Source organism: Solanum stenotomum, chromosome 10, assembly GCF_019186545.1.
Source record: "Solanum stenotomum isolate F172 chromosome 10, ASM1918654v1, whole genome shotgun sequence".
Classification (NCBI taxonomy): domain Eukaryota; kingdom Viridiplantae; phylum Streptophyta; class Magnoliopsida; order Solanales; family Solanaceae; genus Solanum; species Solanum stenotomum.
Window position 1 is genome coordinate 56,386,705 of NC_064291.1, and position 18,732 is coordinate 56,405,436.

The window sequence follows — 18,732 nt, forward strand, 5'->3', positions numbered from 1 at the left end:
ATATCACCACCAAAAGGAAAATTTTAAAAAAATATAATGAGTTACTTGCCATTTTTCCTAGAGTAATAGTTCATATTTTATATATTCAATTATCTTTGTTTTGTTTTTATTAATAAGGTGGCAGTAAAAAATATCTTGTGTGATAAAAAGACATTTAGATAAAGCTTTTGTTTTTGAAAAGTCAAATAGAACTTTTCACAGTAATTTAAGAAAAATCATAACCTGAAAATGCTATAAATAATAATTCCTCTATTACTAATTATTTGTCCCCTTTTGAATTGACACATTTATTAAAAAATAATGATTGACATAGTGATTTATTATTTTAGCCCTATTAATGATGAAATGTATACACTAAAAAATTAAAATTTTCAGAAGTTATATCTTTTTCAAAGGAATTAATTGACGTTACAATAGGTAAAAAGTTTTAGTCTTTTTTTATTTGTCAAAATGGACAAAGAAAAAGAGATAACTAAAAATGAAAAAATAGACAAATAATTAAGAACAAAGGGAGTAGTACATAATATTAATTTTACGTAGAGTATTTACATATTTTTTACTTTTTATTCGATATTTGATATGTCCAATTTAGATTCACTCAGTATAAAACTTATCAAGCGCTCTCTAACAAGTATTTTTTCATATTCAAATCTCGTAAATAAGATTTCTAAAAATAAAAGAAAAACAACTTCATCAACAGCACCATCACGTCAATTGACGGTGAGCACCTAATACAAATAAATTAATGTTAATATGGGTGGTTAAATTTACTTTTTAGTCAAAGATAGATTGACGTGGTAGTACTTAAACCATTTGACTGACTAAATTAACGGAACCATCCGGTCCGGTATCACGTGACCTGAATCACGATTTTCAAGGCTCACAAGTTTCCGCCCATTGCTGACTCACCCTAACTTATCTACACCGTTAATTCACGCCGTTACTGGGTCATAATCCACGTGTCGCCATCATCTTCCACCAAAAATGCGGCGGCTCGTAAAATATCTAAACCTCACTCGCCGGTACCTTAAACCTCCGGTAGAAGAACCCCATCATTAATCACATTTTTACTGTTTAATTAATCTTGATTAATTATTTTTAATTATTTGGGTCTTTTTTTTTTTTTTTACTGTTTCGACTAGAAGATCCTATATAATACGATTTCCAGTTGTTTCGGTCTCCACTCTCCACTCTAACTCTTCATCCTATACACTCAGTTCAATATTGTACTCTGTTTTCATTTTTTTCTCTGAAAATTTCACAGAATACTAATTTCTTCAGAAATTTTACTTCTTATAGCAAAGTGAGTAATTCTCCAAAACTGATTCTTTTTTTTTTTTTGCTCCTTTTATACAGTTCTGTCTGTCTCTGTTTTCTTCTGAAACTTTTTTTCTGTGTATTTTCTGCTTCTGGTGTTGCAGAACTGACGTAACCCATATTTTTTTTTGATATTCTTATCTTTGAAAAAAGATTTTGAAGCTCTTAATCTTCTTTTTTTCTGCTACTTTTTTGGGTTTAAAAGGGGTGGTTTCCAACACAATCAGTTCTTGAAGATTTTTGTTTTTTCACTTTTTCATACTAAAAACTGTTACAAAAGCTTGTGCCTTAAAGACCCTCTTCTCTCTTTAGTCGTCTTTGTTCGAAGAATCTTTTTCCCCTTTCTTACTTCACACCCTCTCTCACACTTTCGCTTTCAATGCGAATCTGAGAAAATCACATAAAAATGGACCAACAAACCATGTTGTCTAGTGGTGTTAAGTATACTGAACACAGAAAGCAAATCACTATGGTTAGAGCATCAGCTCCGGCGAGTTTTACTGGTCGGAGGAGAGGCTCTGAGATGAATGCTGCCGGTCCTAGAGTTGTACGGATTACTGTCACTGATGCTGATGCTACTGACTCTTCAAGTGATGAAGGGGAACAGAGGTTTTATGGCCGTCAAAGAGTGAGAAAATTTGTGAATGAAGTTCGAATAGAGCAGAGCAGCAACTGTAATGGAAGTGTAAATGGGGTTTTGAGAAATGGGTCGTCGTCGGAAACTGCTCCCGTTGTCGCTGCACCACCAAAAAGGCGGAAGAAGAACGCCGGAGCAACGACGGCGGCGAGTAAGCTAAAAGTGAACAATGTTAAAAAGTTTCGCGGCGTACGGCAACGGCCTTGGGGCAAATGGGCGGCAGAAATCAGAGATCCACTGAGACGTGTACGGTTATGGTTAGGCACTTACGATACTGCTGAAGAAGCTGCCATGGTTTATGACCACGCGGCTATTCAGCTACGTGGACCTGACGCGCTCACAAACTTCGCCACTCCTCCGGCGACGAAAACCAGCTGCTCCGGCTACAACTCCGGTGAAGAATCCCACAACGATCAACGCTCGCCGAAGTCCGTTCTCCGGTGTGCTTCAACTTCATTTGATGAATCTCAGAATAACGAAGAAGCTGAAGCTGAGTCATTACCGATTTTACCCTCCGATATCAGGGACAAAAATGACATTTCCATGTCGGAAAACTTCTGCGATTTTCCACCGTTTGAGAGTTTCTTCCCCGACGATTTGTTTCAGTTCGAGAACCCGGTTACCATATCCGACTTGTTTGAACCGATTACTTTACCCGACTGCAATAACATGTTATTCGGGTCAAGTACTACTGATTTCGGTTTCGGATCTTCATCTTGGCCCGAAGAAGATTTCTTTCAGGATTTCGGAGATGTATTCGGGTCTGATCCGCTTGTAGCTCTTTGATTTCATCGGCAGTTTAATCGGCGATCAGTATAAATGGTTTAAGATTCGTATTTTAAAATTTAATCTTGTGTTTAGTTTATCAGTTTTGTTTAAATTTGTTGATTAATGTGAGTGATTAGCGAGTAATTAGTAGTATTAATATGTAACAGCTCCGTCACATTAACGGTGATGATGATGGATGAGATTTTGCGGTACAGTGTTGTTTTTGTGTTTTGTGCTTCTACTACTATTTCGTTAATAACAATAAACAACTTTAGCAATTGTTAATTATTCACCAATTACTCTTTTAATTGCAAATTAATTATTTTTGTTTTTATTTTTATTTTTATTTTTATTTTGGAGGGGGTGGGGGTTGGGGTCTGATAAAGGCACGTGTACGGACACGTGACTTTAGTAGCAATAAGAATTAGGTGAAAGAATGAAATGGCATGAATGCTTTTAGCCTCTGCATTCACTCATGCTTAACCTGAACACATTCTCAATGCTTCAAATTTTAGTATTGGTTTCATTCGGCATTTGATATTTGTATTGAACATTCGAAGTTTTGACTAATTTGAACATGTATTGAACTCGAAATTTCTAATGAAGAGTCACAAAGACTATATAATTAATCTTCACAACTCTAATGTATTTGATGATTACATATACTTATCTTAGAGTTTGACATAATAGTACAAACCTTTTTTTATATGTATATAATAAGTTCAACTCATCACTATGTATTTTACTCTAATTCAAATTCAAAATGCCTTTATGTAAAAATGCTCACACAAAGAATTAAATGTATGAACTTTTTACCTAACTAGTTGTGCTCCAAGATTAGTTGAAGGGGAAAAAGGTATATTTTTTTACCAATAAATGTAGGATGAAACTTTTGGTACCACAAACCATAGAATAGACGACAGTATAAGAGTTTTGGTTTTGGTTTTTCCACGTTGCATTTCAAGATTCACAAAGCATTTGTACTTATGACTTTCTATTCATTATTAACCAACTAATACACCTTTTTGTCCGTGATTAAGTTTGGGATAAATTTAAAAGATTGAGTTTATCGAGTTTAAGTATTCAGTTGGCAAAGCCGTGAGTAGAAGGGTCCAGTTGATATTCCGAGCCAAACGCAAGAACCTTCTAAGTCATTCTATCTAAAATTTACTCTTGTAATCAGTTTTAAGATATTTCGGAGTAAATTTATACCTTCAATCAAACATAATATAAATTTTTCTTCTAAATTTAATTTTTAAATATCTCAACTTATCTCACGTACCGAAATATTCTCGGGGAATTGTTAGCGGGATTATAACTCTACACTTGAGAATGCAAGATGGATTTGCAACTATACTACTATTGTAGTTTCTTAGTCTACATTCTTTATATTTGTTTATATTTTTATGGTTTTATTATATGATCTTTTTAGTTCAATTATACAATAATTTAGTATAGCGTTTAATCATGTAAAGCAAATATCAAGAAAGCGGGACAAATAGGTCACATGTGTACATTAGAATTATTAATTGTAATATAGCCTTTTAACATAATGTTTGTAGATATATAAATACTAGTCCACACAAATTAAAACGGCATGTATGAGTTGTAAAAGGACTTAACTAACTAAATGCCACACAACAGTACAATTATTTTATTATTGAGCCTTTAGTTGATCGCACGGATTAACTGATTAAAAACAATTGATAAACATTTGAAATTAAACACAATAAAATGTCAAAATTAATGCTTAGAAGTATTTTTTTACATAAAAAGGGACGATTAACAAATATTGAAAACAAAGACAATTAAATTGCAAAATGTTACGTTGTTAAACAAAAAAATCTTATAATAACTTGTAAATTACAAGTTGGGATTGACCAACTTATGACTTTTGTCTGAGTTTAGCTTATGATTTTTTTTAGTTTATCTAGTATGTTACTCGTTTGACTAGTTTGCCTTGTTGTTTTAGTTTAGTAAATACTCTTGCTAGTTTTGACCAACTTATAAATTAAAATCTTTATTTTTATTTAGTAAAGTATTCTTGCTAGTTTTGACCAACTTATAAGCTTACCTCGTTGTCCTAAGTTTAGTAGTTGATTTTCTTATATTGTCACTACATTAATTTCTCTTCTAATTTTACACCTATAAGTAACATCTTCTAATGAATGAAGGAATAATTTGTTGAAAAATGAATTGTGATTTTTGATATGAAATGTGGTCAGTAAGACAGAAATTCAGTTAGAGAAACACAAAATAATATTGTTGGAATTATAGGAAAATGAGGTAATAATTGTATAGGTTGACAACATGTTTGTTTGGGACAGAAGAGATTTCCATTTTATCCTCCAAAAATATGAATTTTGGTTTCATTTTTTTCTTCAGGTGATGATTCATTGGGACCCTTTTTCTCATGATTATGTCCTTTTCCTCAAATTAGCAAATTTTATACACACAAAAAAAAAAAAGTAAACCACTATAAAAAGTTTAATTTATTTTTGTATACAAATATAAGGAGTTTAACAAATTTTCTCCAAGTAATTATAAGGAGTTTCAATTTTCATATATGTTGTTTTAAGTATAATTGTAAACTTATTTTGATCTTGGATGCGATATATGATGTATCTGATATATATATGAATGTTATTAATGTGTTTAATGTAGAGTGATATAAGATATTAGGATTCAAACATAGAGGAGAGATGTAATATAATTATTTCGTCTTCTCCTTATTTCTCGTCCCCTTTTTATTCACAATAATAGAATCACACATGATAATTCATATGACTTTTATATAATTCTCATAAAGTAAGTTTAACAATTTTTTGTAGAAGTGAAAAAGGAGTTTTATATAAATGGTTTAAGTACTCTAGCAAGTTCATTTTGATCTTAAACACAATGTATTAATAGAAATCTGAAATACCACCACGAACGCTATCATATGCAATATACTAAGATATATTCTTTTTAGTGCCAACATGCCATTCATACATAGGAAAAAAGATATAAGATGATTATTCCATTTCTTCTCCTTTTTTGTCCTCTTCCCTTTCTATTCACAATAATAGAATCGCACACAAAAATCACTATTACACTTCAATAATATATAGACTATAGTCATACTCATACATTAAATAACAAATTTCCAAGAAGTCATGATCATAAAAAAGTTTCATATATATAAATGGTTTAAGATTACTAATTAAGTTCGTTTTGATCCTAAACACAATATATTAGACATATAAATGACCACGAATATATGTTATTATTATGTCTTCATGCAATATGGTAAGACATCTTTATTTTTTCGTGCCAACATGCAATTCGTACATAGAAAACGAAAATAAGATGATTATTCTATCCTCTCCTTTTTCTTCGATCTCCTTTGTATTCCTTTTCCCAAAAAATCAATGAAGAAAGGAGATATATATAAGATGATTATTCCTTCCTCTCCTTTTTCGCGATTCGCTTGTTATCTTTCTCGATAAAAAAAAGGAGTCTACAAGAATTTCAAAAAACAGTTAACTTGTTTTGTAAAATCAATATCAAACTCAACATGGTAATAAGTGGTCCTATGATGAGCTGTTATTGATTCAAAAAATGACAAATTTTTGGACAATCAACTAGGCCTCTCTGTGTTGTTACACTGCAACACCCAAACAGACCCTTCTGCATCACAAAAAAAAAATAAAAAAAATATATTTTTTTTACAGAATTAAAATGTATATATTGCCCACATATTATCAGACAAAATACAAGAATAACATTAATTACAATTTTTTTGGAATATTTGTTTTATTTTTCTCTTACTTGACCAACAAATTGACAGCAAATCCAACTTTCTATAAAGAACCTAACACAACAAAATGTCCCTCTCATTTTCTCCTGATTTCTGCCTGAAGAAAATCAGCCTTTTCTGATTATTATCTTTCTTAAATATTTTGTGAAATCTTACAAGATTTATTTTCAAAAAAATGGAACATGTGAATGAGGGGTCCAATTCAAGTTCTTAGTAAATAGAACAATTTCAGATTTTTTAAATAAATAAATAAAAATATATAAACCAAATGTTGTGTGACCAGCACGTAGGTGTTCAAAATTCTATGATCGAGTCTTTCTAGCACCTCTGAACATCTTTTTTCTTAATAAACTAAATAGAGCCTCTCTAATCGTTGAAAAGTGATGAATGTCTTCTAACAGCCATCCCTAGGTACGGGTCGTAGCTCATATCATTCTTAAGAAATATTAATCTACATGTATAGAAAGACGATCTCCTAGATATACAGATAAAATAGATGTTCAGATTGGGCTGATTGCAAACAGTACTCATCTGTATGCTTAAAGGCTTAATCCTATTCCGATTCTCCTTTCAACATTAATACGTTTCTCGTTTATTTATACAGATAGAATAGATGTTCCTATCTCTTCCTGCATTAGTACGCTTCTCATTTAATGTCATCACGTCAAATTAAAATAAAGTATAGACTCAAGCGATCAACACGATGAAGAATATCGTCCAAGAAAAAGAAAAAGAGAAAAGGGGAATTGTGATATTTTTATTGGAATAAAGGGGGATATATATTTTGGTTGGTCTAGAATGTTTATAATTTATATTTTGAAAAGAAGCAAAAAAAGGATAGGAAGGGACCTACAGTTAGTAGTATCTTCTGAGGTTTCTAGCCTTAGCACCCAATTTGCCTCTTAAAGACATCAATTTGCTGGCAAAAGTCATTTTCTTTAGAAATTCTATAGTATCTTTGTTTTGGGTCCCAGAAAATCTTGTAGAATAACAAAGTGAATTTTCCATCTTACTACTACTAGCATTGCTTCTATAATTATTATTATTACACAAATTTCCATGACCTTCATGACTACTTTATGTCTTTTGTGTCTTTCTCTTTTGATGATATTTCAATTTTGAATACTATTGTTAAAGTATTGTTTCCTTGCTAGGTCACTAAGATATATAGGCTCTCTTACCCTACATTGCTTAAAATGATTTGCTAATCATAAACTACTACAATAATATATACAGTGTAATCCCACAATAAGTGAAGTCTGTATGGAGAGAATAGTTGGATAGGCAGAGGCGGAACTAAGTGGGTTCATGAATTTGGATGAATCAGTAGTTTTTCCGTAGACCCTATATTTGTATTAGAAAATTAAATAAATATATATGTACCCTTAACAAGTTTGATTGATGGCTTAGTGGTAAAAAAAGGGTCGTGGAAATGCTCTCAACGCTAGTGTTGTGGTTTTGAACCTTCACTATGTCAACAAAAGTCTCCCTTTTTTTTTTTTATAAAAAAAAGCATGTTTTCCAATATTTTTTTTTGTTATCCTAAAATTTAGAACCTCTAAACTCCTAATCATGACTCTGCCTATGGATAGGTTGTATGCTGACCTTATCTCTAACTATCTTTATGAGATGGAGAGATTGTTTTTAATGATAGATTCTCGGCTCAAAAGTAGTCCTACATAAGTGTAGCGGGAGCTCCTAAATAGTAGTCAAATTGTTTTCTAATTTATGTGGCATACTTTATTTATAGTCCATCTCAAAAGAAATGATATTTTTCTATATTTTCTATCTTGTTTTAGATTACAAATTTCAAAAATCAATCTTTTTTCATAAACTTTCATGTCCAAGCAAACAATGCTATAAAAATTAAGACAGAGGAAATATATATTCTATACATATACACAACCCAAGGATGCTCCAAATATAGTATGATATTGTTCTCTTTATACTTCAAATTTTCTTACACAAGTTTTAATAATATAATCGTTTCTACCTCAAATCAATTATTACATGACTCAATCACCAGATTAATGAGCTTATATTAGATTTTTTATTCACGTTATTCGAGTATTTATAACGATAGAAAGCCCAAATACATAGGAGTACATATTTCTTTAAGTCATACGCATGCTTTCTAAACATTTCTCTCAAAGTCTCAAATGTCATCTAATATAAAAAAAAATATAACACTAATGTTTTTAATTAAAACAAAACTAACAAAAAAAAAAGTAGTTAAGCGTGAGTTACATTTACGCCAAATTAAATTAAAGGTGTGCTTTGGCTGTTTCCACGCTTCAAAATATGACTTCCTTTTTCTTACTTTTTGACAAGTATTGATATTTTCGAAACACAATTTTTTTTTTAATTTCACTAGAAACTTCTCCCTCATTCACACCAATTACTAAAAAGATATTGATATCCCAACATAACTCGTGATAGTTATCTTTGTTTCAAATTTATAACGATAATAATAACATATTCAGTACTTCATAATAATTCCAAAAGCAGAGTTAACGAGAGATAGGGTATACACTGACTTTATCCTTTAAGTATTTTTTAAGACACTCGATTCAAAAAAAAAAATGAATGTATGTGTATAGGGGCGGAGCTAGGCTTTTGTTAGGGGATTCATCCGAACCCCCTTCGACGGAAAATTTTACTATTTATACATAGTTAAAATTATTTTTTATGTATATATAATAGATGTCGAACCTCCTTCAATTAGTTTGTGTGTTTAGTTCTTCAGATATTGAACTCCCTTATTAAAAGTTCTAGATCCGCCACTGTTAATGTGTCTACTTATTTGTGTGAGATAAGAACTGGTTTGTGTTATGTCACATAGGATCAATGTGTGTACTTATTCAACTTTATACACGTTTAAGTGTTTTTTTTTATGTATATCCAAAGTTAAAGAACATAAATGTCAATTATGTCAAATTGAAAAGGCTTAATTAATTAAAAACAAAGGATACATAATCAAGGTTAAATTTTCCAAATCATGAGGGTCCAAGAGGAATCAGTTAAGAGTAGTGGTCAAAGAAAGATTCTAAAAACTTTACAAAGATTGGAATCAGAGAGAGTCAGCAATAAAAAAGATCTTCTTCGTTTTTGCTTAAAAGATACACCTTGTATACCTCAACGGACCATAGTGAGCCACTTCCCCCATCCGCTGGTGGAGCCAAGATTTACGGTAAGGGGTTTAAAATCTGTAGAAATTGACACATGAAGTAGCGAAGTGGGTTCGACATCTACTATATATACCTAAAAAATTATTTTAACCATGTATAAATAATATAATTTTCCGTCAAAGGAGTTCGGATGAACCCCCTTATACTAAGCTGGCTCCGTCCCTGCGGCCCCACCCCCACCTTAAGTGTTATATTTGAAATTTAATCTTTATGAGTTTAAATCTAAAAAAAAAAATGTTAACGTTGAATCGATTATTTATTTTAGAAATGAATCATATCTACTATATATTTTGTAACTTTTTTTTATATTTGTACATATATATTTAAATTTCAAATCAAAGTTATTGAATTCAGATAAACTCGATATTACGCAACTGCCTCAGCTCAAGTCAGCTGGTCCCGTAAAATCATGAGGCACCCCCACTTGGTATAATTCAGCCACTGTTGATGAAAACAATACTGCCAATTGCGGCGGCAGAGCTATTTTGCGCAGGGTGAGTACTCTGTACTATAACTATTTTTTAATTTTTTTAAAAAATTTTGTTGTTGGGAGTTTAAAAGAAAAAAAAACAACCTAATAATTTAGGAATTATTTTAATGATATGGGTGTTTTGGGCAATATTATGTGAGTTTGGCCCTAAGCAATTGATATGTTGGATTGAATTAGCTAATAACAATAATTATAGTCAATGATTCGGCGAGACGAATATGAAAATGACAGAATAATAGTGTGTAGGACTTGGATTACTATCTTTAATTAGTCGTAAGGTGGTTTACTATCTTTATCCATAGTTATACCTGCAAGATTTGATGACTCGATAGAAATATCACACGGTTAATAAAAAACACATACGTTTTACCCAAAGCGAGCGTGGAAAACAAAATTTTACCTTCTCACTATCAATATTTTTAACCCTGGTCACTAGATAGCTACAAAATCCGGTTAAACACATGAATACATATATTATACATTATATAAGAATATTTTTAATCATATATAAATAGTATAATTTTTACGTAGAAGAACCACTTGATTCTACCTGACTCCCGTCCCGTCAAGTTGGGCAGTACTTGGGCAGAAGTCACGAAATGGTAATGGGGAAAAATAGCAAATAGCAAGTGCCCATTTGCCCTTTCCGTCCTTTGTAAGGGCAACCCCTCTGCTCTGTCTGCATGCCCATGGTCCCTCACTGCCCAAAATGCTCTTTTTATAAATAAAATAAAATAAAAATAAATCTTTTTTGTTTTTCGAAAAATTATATTTAACAAAACTATATTGAATCTCGAAAGGAGATGGTTGATCGCGGCTTCCTTCTTTGAGGCTTTACGCTTGGACAGGAAAAATAGTCTCTCTATTCTTATAAGATAGGGATAAAGCTGATAAAATTGATATCCCACATCAATAAGGAATGAGATTCCTAGACTACTTATATGTATTTGAGTTAAGCCAAATATTCATTTAATAATGTACATGCTATTTGTGAAATCGTCCTCGATATGTTATTATTGTTGTATGTGAAAAAGAGTTAGAGATTCAATTTTTGTCGGTTATAGATTGGTCCGAAGAATAAAAATTGACTTTCTTAATTAATACATATTCCTCGATAGCTTAATGATAAAAATGGAACGATCGCTCTACAAAAATTCAAACCATTAACATAATGGCCCTTCGATTATTCTCTATGAACTATCACATCGAATGTTCCTTTAGAACTATGTATAATCATCAACTTGAAGTGGTGGTGCTAGTATATAAATAGGTGTTTGGACGTGAATTTATTGATATTTCGAAATAAAATATATTATCTATGTTTCAATTGACAAATTCGAACTTATAGAGATGTTAATAGTCATGGAATTATCAATGGTACAACCTAGATTTTTTAAACTTCACTAGTTAAAAAACACTAAAACAAACGTGTATTATTGTTGTATATTTTGTCCACTTGATGTCCCTTTTGAGGAAGAAAAAACAATTTAATTCACGAACCAAAAAAAAACATAAAAAGTGGTCCACTATGTAATATGCATGAACTTTAATTAAATTTTAGCAACAAAGGAAGAAGGCATTCATGTGAAATATGTATGGAGGTACTATTATGGAGTACTAAATATTGGTATAAATAAAATACTTTATTGGTGGAATTTTTTTATTTTTACATTCCTCTATTTCAATTTCTATATCTAAAAAATAATAACATTTCTATATTAGTAATGATTAACTTTAAATATCCATTAGTGACACCAATATTTAGAACTTATTTTAGAATACAAATTTCAAAATATTTTTCTTTTTTCTTATCGTGTTTTTTTTCTTTTACTTGGATTTGATGTGTTTGAGCTGAGAGTCTATCTACCTCCATGAGGTAATGATAAAGTTTGTGTACACTATACCCTCTCAAGACCCCACTTAATGAAATTTCATTGAATATGTTGTAGTTGTCGTTGGTTCTTTCTTTCTTAAATTCAGTATCAAGTCAAGCTTCATCATATAAATGAGATTGAGGAAATAAATTTTTTCGCGGAATAACAATCCACGTGTCAACCGAGGGTGAGTCCATTTGCGGCCACTGTATGGGTAAAATACTAAAGGCCATTGTTATGTGTCTCTTCATGCAATTTGGCTACTAAATAAAAGGCTGTTTTTTAAAACCCAATTTCTGTACAAGTAGGGCCCAATATGTCATTCTCACCCACCGACAAGAAAGTGATGGGTCGGAATGTAAGAAATCTTTGGGCTGATTTCTTAAAACAGGCCCAGATCCAAAATAAATGATAAGATCTGCGTACATTCTGTCCTCGTAAATCTCTATAGAACTACATAAGGTATGTTATACTATTATGAGTATATTCAAATGAATCTTTTAGATCGTAATTTAAAATATTTATAAATTACAACAAAAACAGTATTATCAATGTAGTATCATAAAGTGCGATCTGATATACACAGATCTTATCCTTACCTTATAAAGGTAGATAAATTATTTTCGAGAGACCTTAAGCTCAAAGATAAAATAAAATCTATAAATTACAATTTAAAAAATTCTATTATTTTTTATAGATTGTTTGTAAAATTGAGGACTGTAGACACATAAAGAGGCATGATATTTTTTATGATAATAAGTACAAAATGGGCTAAATTTAATATATTCACGCTTCACATGCCAAAACTTGGCCCACTTATTGTGGGCCTCTTTATATAAACACACTTTGTAGCAAAATTTTCAAATATCATGCTTTTGTATGGGTTCTCAATAAAATGCTTATCGGATATGTTTTTCTAATGAAAAAGTCAAAAGATATAGTCAACTCCAAAATCAATAGTTTTCATTGGAGCAACTCAAAGTTTTTTCCTGATTTTTCACTCGATATTTGATACTCGATTTGGGACTTACTAATTCAATTCGCACCGGACAATCCAAGTTGTAGTATGAATCCCACTTTTGAATTACTTGATTGCTTGGTCATGTATCCCATGAAACAATAATAATTAAGTTGTGGTCAATTATATGAGTTCTCATTGTTCATGTCACTCTAGATAAACCATCTAAGTCTTATTATTAAAATAAAATAAAATTATCTAGTTTACTCTAATTTATTTAGATTTTTATCAGCATATTATATTTGACATTCCTTGAAAGACTAAAACATAATCTCAACTAATTGGTAGAATGACATTAAATTGCAAGTTGGAGCAATTTGGGCCTAAAATACACAAATATAGGATGAAAGCCCAAGTCCACATTTATGGGCCTTATCTGAAACGCCTAATACAGGCCCACAAACAAAAATACAGAATATCCAACATCTTTGCTATCGGAAACAACCTCCCTATTGACGAGAATGAAAAAAAAATTAATTCTCATTAACTGATACCTATTACTAGAAAATCCGATTTTGTTTATTTGGATGCGTGGGGGACAAGGGAAGACTAAACTAGATTAACATTGTTTGGAACGAAAATTCAAATTCGTGACACTGTGATTCAAATTATAATCAAATGAATATGTAATTTTCTTTATCATGGAGTAAACGATATGGTCTAAAATCGTATTAATAAGCGCGATCTACTCCGTAGTTTTTAAAAATTAATACTACAAATTTTGCTTTGAAAGATAGCTTTTATTATAGTTCCCAATTCAAAGCATAAATATTACTACTTCGAATAATGATCTAATGACCATTGCCTATATTTGAGTTTCCTTTCTCCTATATTAGTTTTTTTTTTCTTTTCTCAAGTTTATAACTTCATGTATTACATAGCATCAACAAAAAAAGAGAACAAGGCAAAAGACTGTATTGAAATGTGTGCCAAGCTGATCCATACATCATAATAAAAATTTTACGATGGAATTGGCCATTGTAAAGATGATCAACATTGGCTAATAACTAAAAAAAAAGGTCCAAAAAAAATTGTGGAAATACATGGATTTTGTTGAAAAATCTCAAAACAAATTAATAGCATGTCAAAAGTTAGAATGAAGATGACAAAATTTACAAAGTCCTAGCAACACAATATGACAACAACCTTATATATATTTCATGTATATGTCAAAATAATAGGCACTGACAAAATTAATTAATCATCTTCACCAAAATACAATTAATAATTAATTAGACACTAAAGGGAACATCAACTTAGTGAATGAAGTATGTAACTGCCAATGCTAACAACATTAATACGTATGCAATCCCTTGGTCAATTGTTGTTCCTGAACACAACAATAAAATTAATTAGCTAAAAACATATTAGACTATTAAATAATATTAATTAGCTAAAAACATAATAGACTATTAAATAATCTATAATTATCTCATGAGTGACATGGTTATGTAAATAGGACAGCAAAAAAAGTATTATTTTTCCCAACAGAGTAAAAAAAATGGTAATAAGTGCTTCTCCCAAGCTATATTCAAATTAAACGAATATTGAATATCGTCTGAAAAACAAAAATATCTCATTCTAAAAGGCTTATGTTACCAAGAATATAAAACAAAAATATTAAGCTGCCTAATTTGGCACAAGAATTCTGGTGAACATCATGTTCACCAATATCATTTCTACCAAAACATAATTATATGCAAAGAACATCTAAGTCGAACAAAACAACATATTTTTTGTGGGATTCAGATTTGAAGTTTATGAGTTATTATCATTATGACACATTAACATATAGTAATTTCTTATTATACATTCAAGCTACAAACAAAATTTATCGAATTCTAGTATACTCAAAGACGATTCAGTTCAGAATTCTAAGTTTATGAATTTTTACAAGAACCTTAAGTCAAATGTGCCATAATAACGGGTTTAATCATATAAAAACTAAACATGTATAGAAAATTTGGATAAAAATTACTAAATTCACGTGAACTCATAATAAAGCTGTTATGACAAAAAAAACATACCATCACTTGTCGGAGCAGGGGCCGGAGCATAAGGCTGTTGGGCTTGAGCAGTAGGCAACAAGATGGAGAAAATTAAGGCAAATGCAACAAAGAAGTCAACCATCACCTTACTAGAAGAACCATTAATCGCCATTGTTAATTAATTAATTATTAATTAGTAGTAATTAATATATTTCTTCAACTCTCTCTGCGAACAGCTCTTTATCTTGTAAGATTTTAAAAAAAGAGCTTTATTCGCAGAGAGAGCGAAAGAAAAAATGTATCAAAACGAAAAAGAGATTTTTCACTTCAATTTCACAACAAATTTTCAGAAATTGTTTTGAAAAATTGTGATTGATGAAAAAGTTAGAGATATGAAAATGTAATTTTGTTTTATAATAATAAGTAGTATTTTTTAAAAAAAAATTAATTTGGATGAATGAACTAAAAAATCGGTAATTGGTAAGAATGTGGGGCTTGCCAAATGTATTGGGAGGGAAAAAGTCAGCTAACTTATTATTAGGTTGTTATCTATTCTCTACCCTTAGTTGGCGCCATATTCGTTGCCTTTGCATCTTTCCACATTTTATCATTGGATCTGATCTTAACTGGTTGTAGTATTGGGCCTGCCGCTTGGTCTGAGCCATATCTATTTTTTTTTAGGTCCAATTGTGGGCTCAATGTTTTGGGTCTTGTGGACTCTTAATATTTTGGGTCATCAACTCTTAAAATGATATAAAAGATAATTTTTTTTTTGGATAAACAGTATAAATTTTACTAGTTTAGGAGTAAATACTTTCTTTCATGAGTTTTTAATATTATGAAATTTGTTAGAATTTGGATTGTGGAGATGAGTTCAAAATTAGTGTAATTTATTTAGTTGGCCTAAAGCCAAAAATAAATTGGATGCTTAACTTTTAATAATTTTTTTTAATATTGGGATTCAAAGTTATTTCTTTCTTTTTAATTTGAAAAACTTTATTTTTTCTATGGTCTTAAACTATATATATCAAAATATTTTGTAATCTTGTGGTCTTAAACATATCATGTGGAAGTTAAATTTAAAAATTGACCCCCAAAAAAGAAACATTCTTTAATATTTCGAAAGAAACTAAAATATGACAAATAAATTAAAAAATATAGTATATTTTTTTTTGTTAAAAAAAACTTATAATAATTTTATTATTACTAAAAAATTGGCCTCATTTTTATAAGCATTGAGCCGCCCTTATATACAAGTGGATTCACATGTATTTGACTATCTCACTCTCCTCTTTTTCTATACATCTATATTTCAGAATGTATCTCATATTCCAAATACATGTCTAGAGTGATTTCATGTATGTGGGATACATAGACTATCTCACTCGCTTCCCTCCTCTCTTGCTTACCTCTCTCCCTATTTCAGTGTATCTGATAGCAAAAATACATGTTTGTTTTTATATCATTGGTGGTTCAAGTTATACATACAGAGACTTTGATTAATTGGCTGTTGATAGTAGCAAGTGCCGTGCTTGTTAGGCATATATATTGGTATATAATTGGTGCATATGCATGAACCATTTTAAACACCTAGGAAGAATATTTTATTATACTCACAGCTAAGAGAGTCAATGGACGAATTGAATTGAATTGAACTTGTATAGGTTAAAATAGACCGAGTTAATAAATGAACAAGTCATTAATCCATTCAAAAGTTACGTGAAATGAAATAAGTTTTAAAAGAATCGTAATTCAACCCGACCAATTTTTACTAAGTTGAATTGCCTCAAGTGGATATAAGTAGCTATGATGTAATTAATATTGCAAGTACATAGCCACTCATCAGTCGTGTTCACTCTCTGATCATATATGCAAAAAAGTCAAGCAATTTGCTTCTACAATAAATTGGCCATGGGAAACAATTTTGCAGTTAATTTACATTGCTAGGTTTGAAAATTGAAATATATAAAAAAAGAATATTTTAATTATATCTTAGGAATGGAAGACAACGTTCACCTACGTGAACCTCATAAGTAGAAACATGAGTTGTGATAGAATGATTGAGATTTCTTCACTTTTAATCAGAGATCTCGGCTTTGAGTCATTGAAATAATAATAAAAAAACTTATCGAGAATATCATCCCGACCCAAAAATAGGCCTTTTCTAATACTTTCGTTAGGATATGTCCAACTAGACAAATAATATATATTGGACTTTCATATTGATTGAGGTTATTAGTGATATTGATATGAATAACCTTACTTTATGAGCTAAGTTTTAGAATTGAGTTATTTATACGTTTTAAGGAAAGTTTGTTTTTTTTTTTATTATGAAAGACAGATTTATCCTTATATTTTGCTGCCCAAGTTGAACCTGCATATTATTTTATCAAACATAGATTGTAAATTATTTTATATGATATTGAACAATTCTCGTCCCGCAAACTTGCTTTGGTTTGGAGTTAGTTCGAAGTTATAGTTTTCTTTATGCATATGTTACATCGGCAACCAATCGATCCAATTAATTCAAGATTCAGCCGTAATTAAATTGATTGAATATCGAGCTAACACGATACTTATTTTTGATTACTCAATATTGCCTCATGGACACGACAAAGGTACAACATATAGTACTTGCAATAAATGAAAGAAAGAAAAAAGAACTATCCAATGGATTCAGATGAAGTAGTCAATATTGTACATTGTACGTGGTTGCAAAACCTTACCACAACTACATGCGATATTATTTTCATAGTTAAGAAATGGCAACTCGTTACGAAATTTATCGCTAAATAATTCATAGTTAATATGGATTATTTGTTTCCAATGGGGACCAAACACTAAATAAAAAAACGAAATAGAAGAAGTAAACCCCTTGCAAATGTATAGCTACACTGATAATTCTTTCAAAATTTATTCAAATTAAATTTAAACAGTTGACTGCTCACAAGATCATTACACCATAAAATATAGTAAGAGAGGAAATTAAAATAAAACACTACTAATGTTCCTATAGGATACATTATGACATATCACATTATTTCAATAATACTAAAACCATGACAATGATCATAGTTCAATATTACAATTTCTAGTCGAATTCACAATTTAAATTTAGTAACGTTCAGTTGAACCTGCAGAACTCATCCCAGAATATTCTGAATCATTCAAAGTGCTTAAGTTTGGCTAGGCCAAAGGAAAGCTCCCATAGCAAACTTCCTCTTGTGATTAACATCTCCGATCACCGGTAGTCCATATTGTCTGAGAAGGCAATCGAGTTTCCACATCGGCATCGTCTCGTAATCGGATTTTTTGTACCTTGGATAGTGCAATGGCATCTGAAAATTACTAGTACAAGTACTAGAAGTGTAACGTGATTTCGAATTTTCGATTTTGACTTGAAGTTGAGATTGATTATTTTTGTTTTGGTTCAAAGAAAACATGGTTGTTGTAGTATATGAAGGGTTATTATATTGGCAAGCACCACTTCCACTCATGATTCTTTTTCTTTGTGATTTCTCAACATACATAATGTAGTCCTTTTATAGCCAATATATCTTGGGATGAGGCTAATTATGACTCGAAGATCAAGTCTTAGACGTTTCATTGACGGATACAATTGGAAACCTTTATAGTATTAAATGAATGAATAT

General features: G+C 30.7%; 2 protein-coding genes across 2 annotated transcripts; one reads left to right on the forward strand and one right to left on the reverse strand.

Moving 5' to 3' along the window:
- The first annotated feature begins 1,195 nt into the window (after positions 1-1,195).
- Positions 1,196-2,961, forward strand: LOC125842628 (ethylene-responsive transcription factor CRF2-like). Its single transcript, XM_049521948.1, has one exon. It carries the CDS (start codon positions 1,724-1,726, stop codon positions 2,738-2,740), a length of 1,017 nt encoding a protein of 338 aa, XP_049377905.1. The 5' UTR covers positions 1,196-1,723; the 3' UTR covers positions 2,741-2,961.
- A 15,083-nt stretch (positions 2,962-18,044) lies between these two features.
- Positions 18,045-18,615, reverse strand: LOC125842060 (uncharacterized). Its single transcript, XM_049521258.1, has one exon. The coding sequence runs from the start codon at positions 18,607-18,609 to the stop codon at positions 18,256-18,258; it is 354 nt and encodes a 117-aa protein (XP_049377215.1). The 5' UTR covers positions 18,610-18,615; the 3' UTR covers positions 18,045-18,255.
- Between the last annotated feature and the right edge of the window lie 117 nt (positions 18,616-18,732).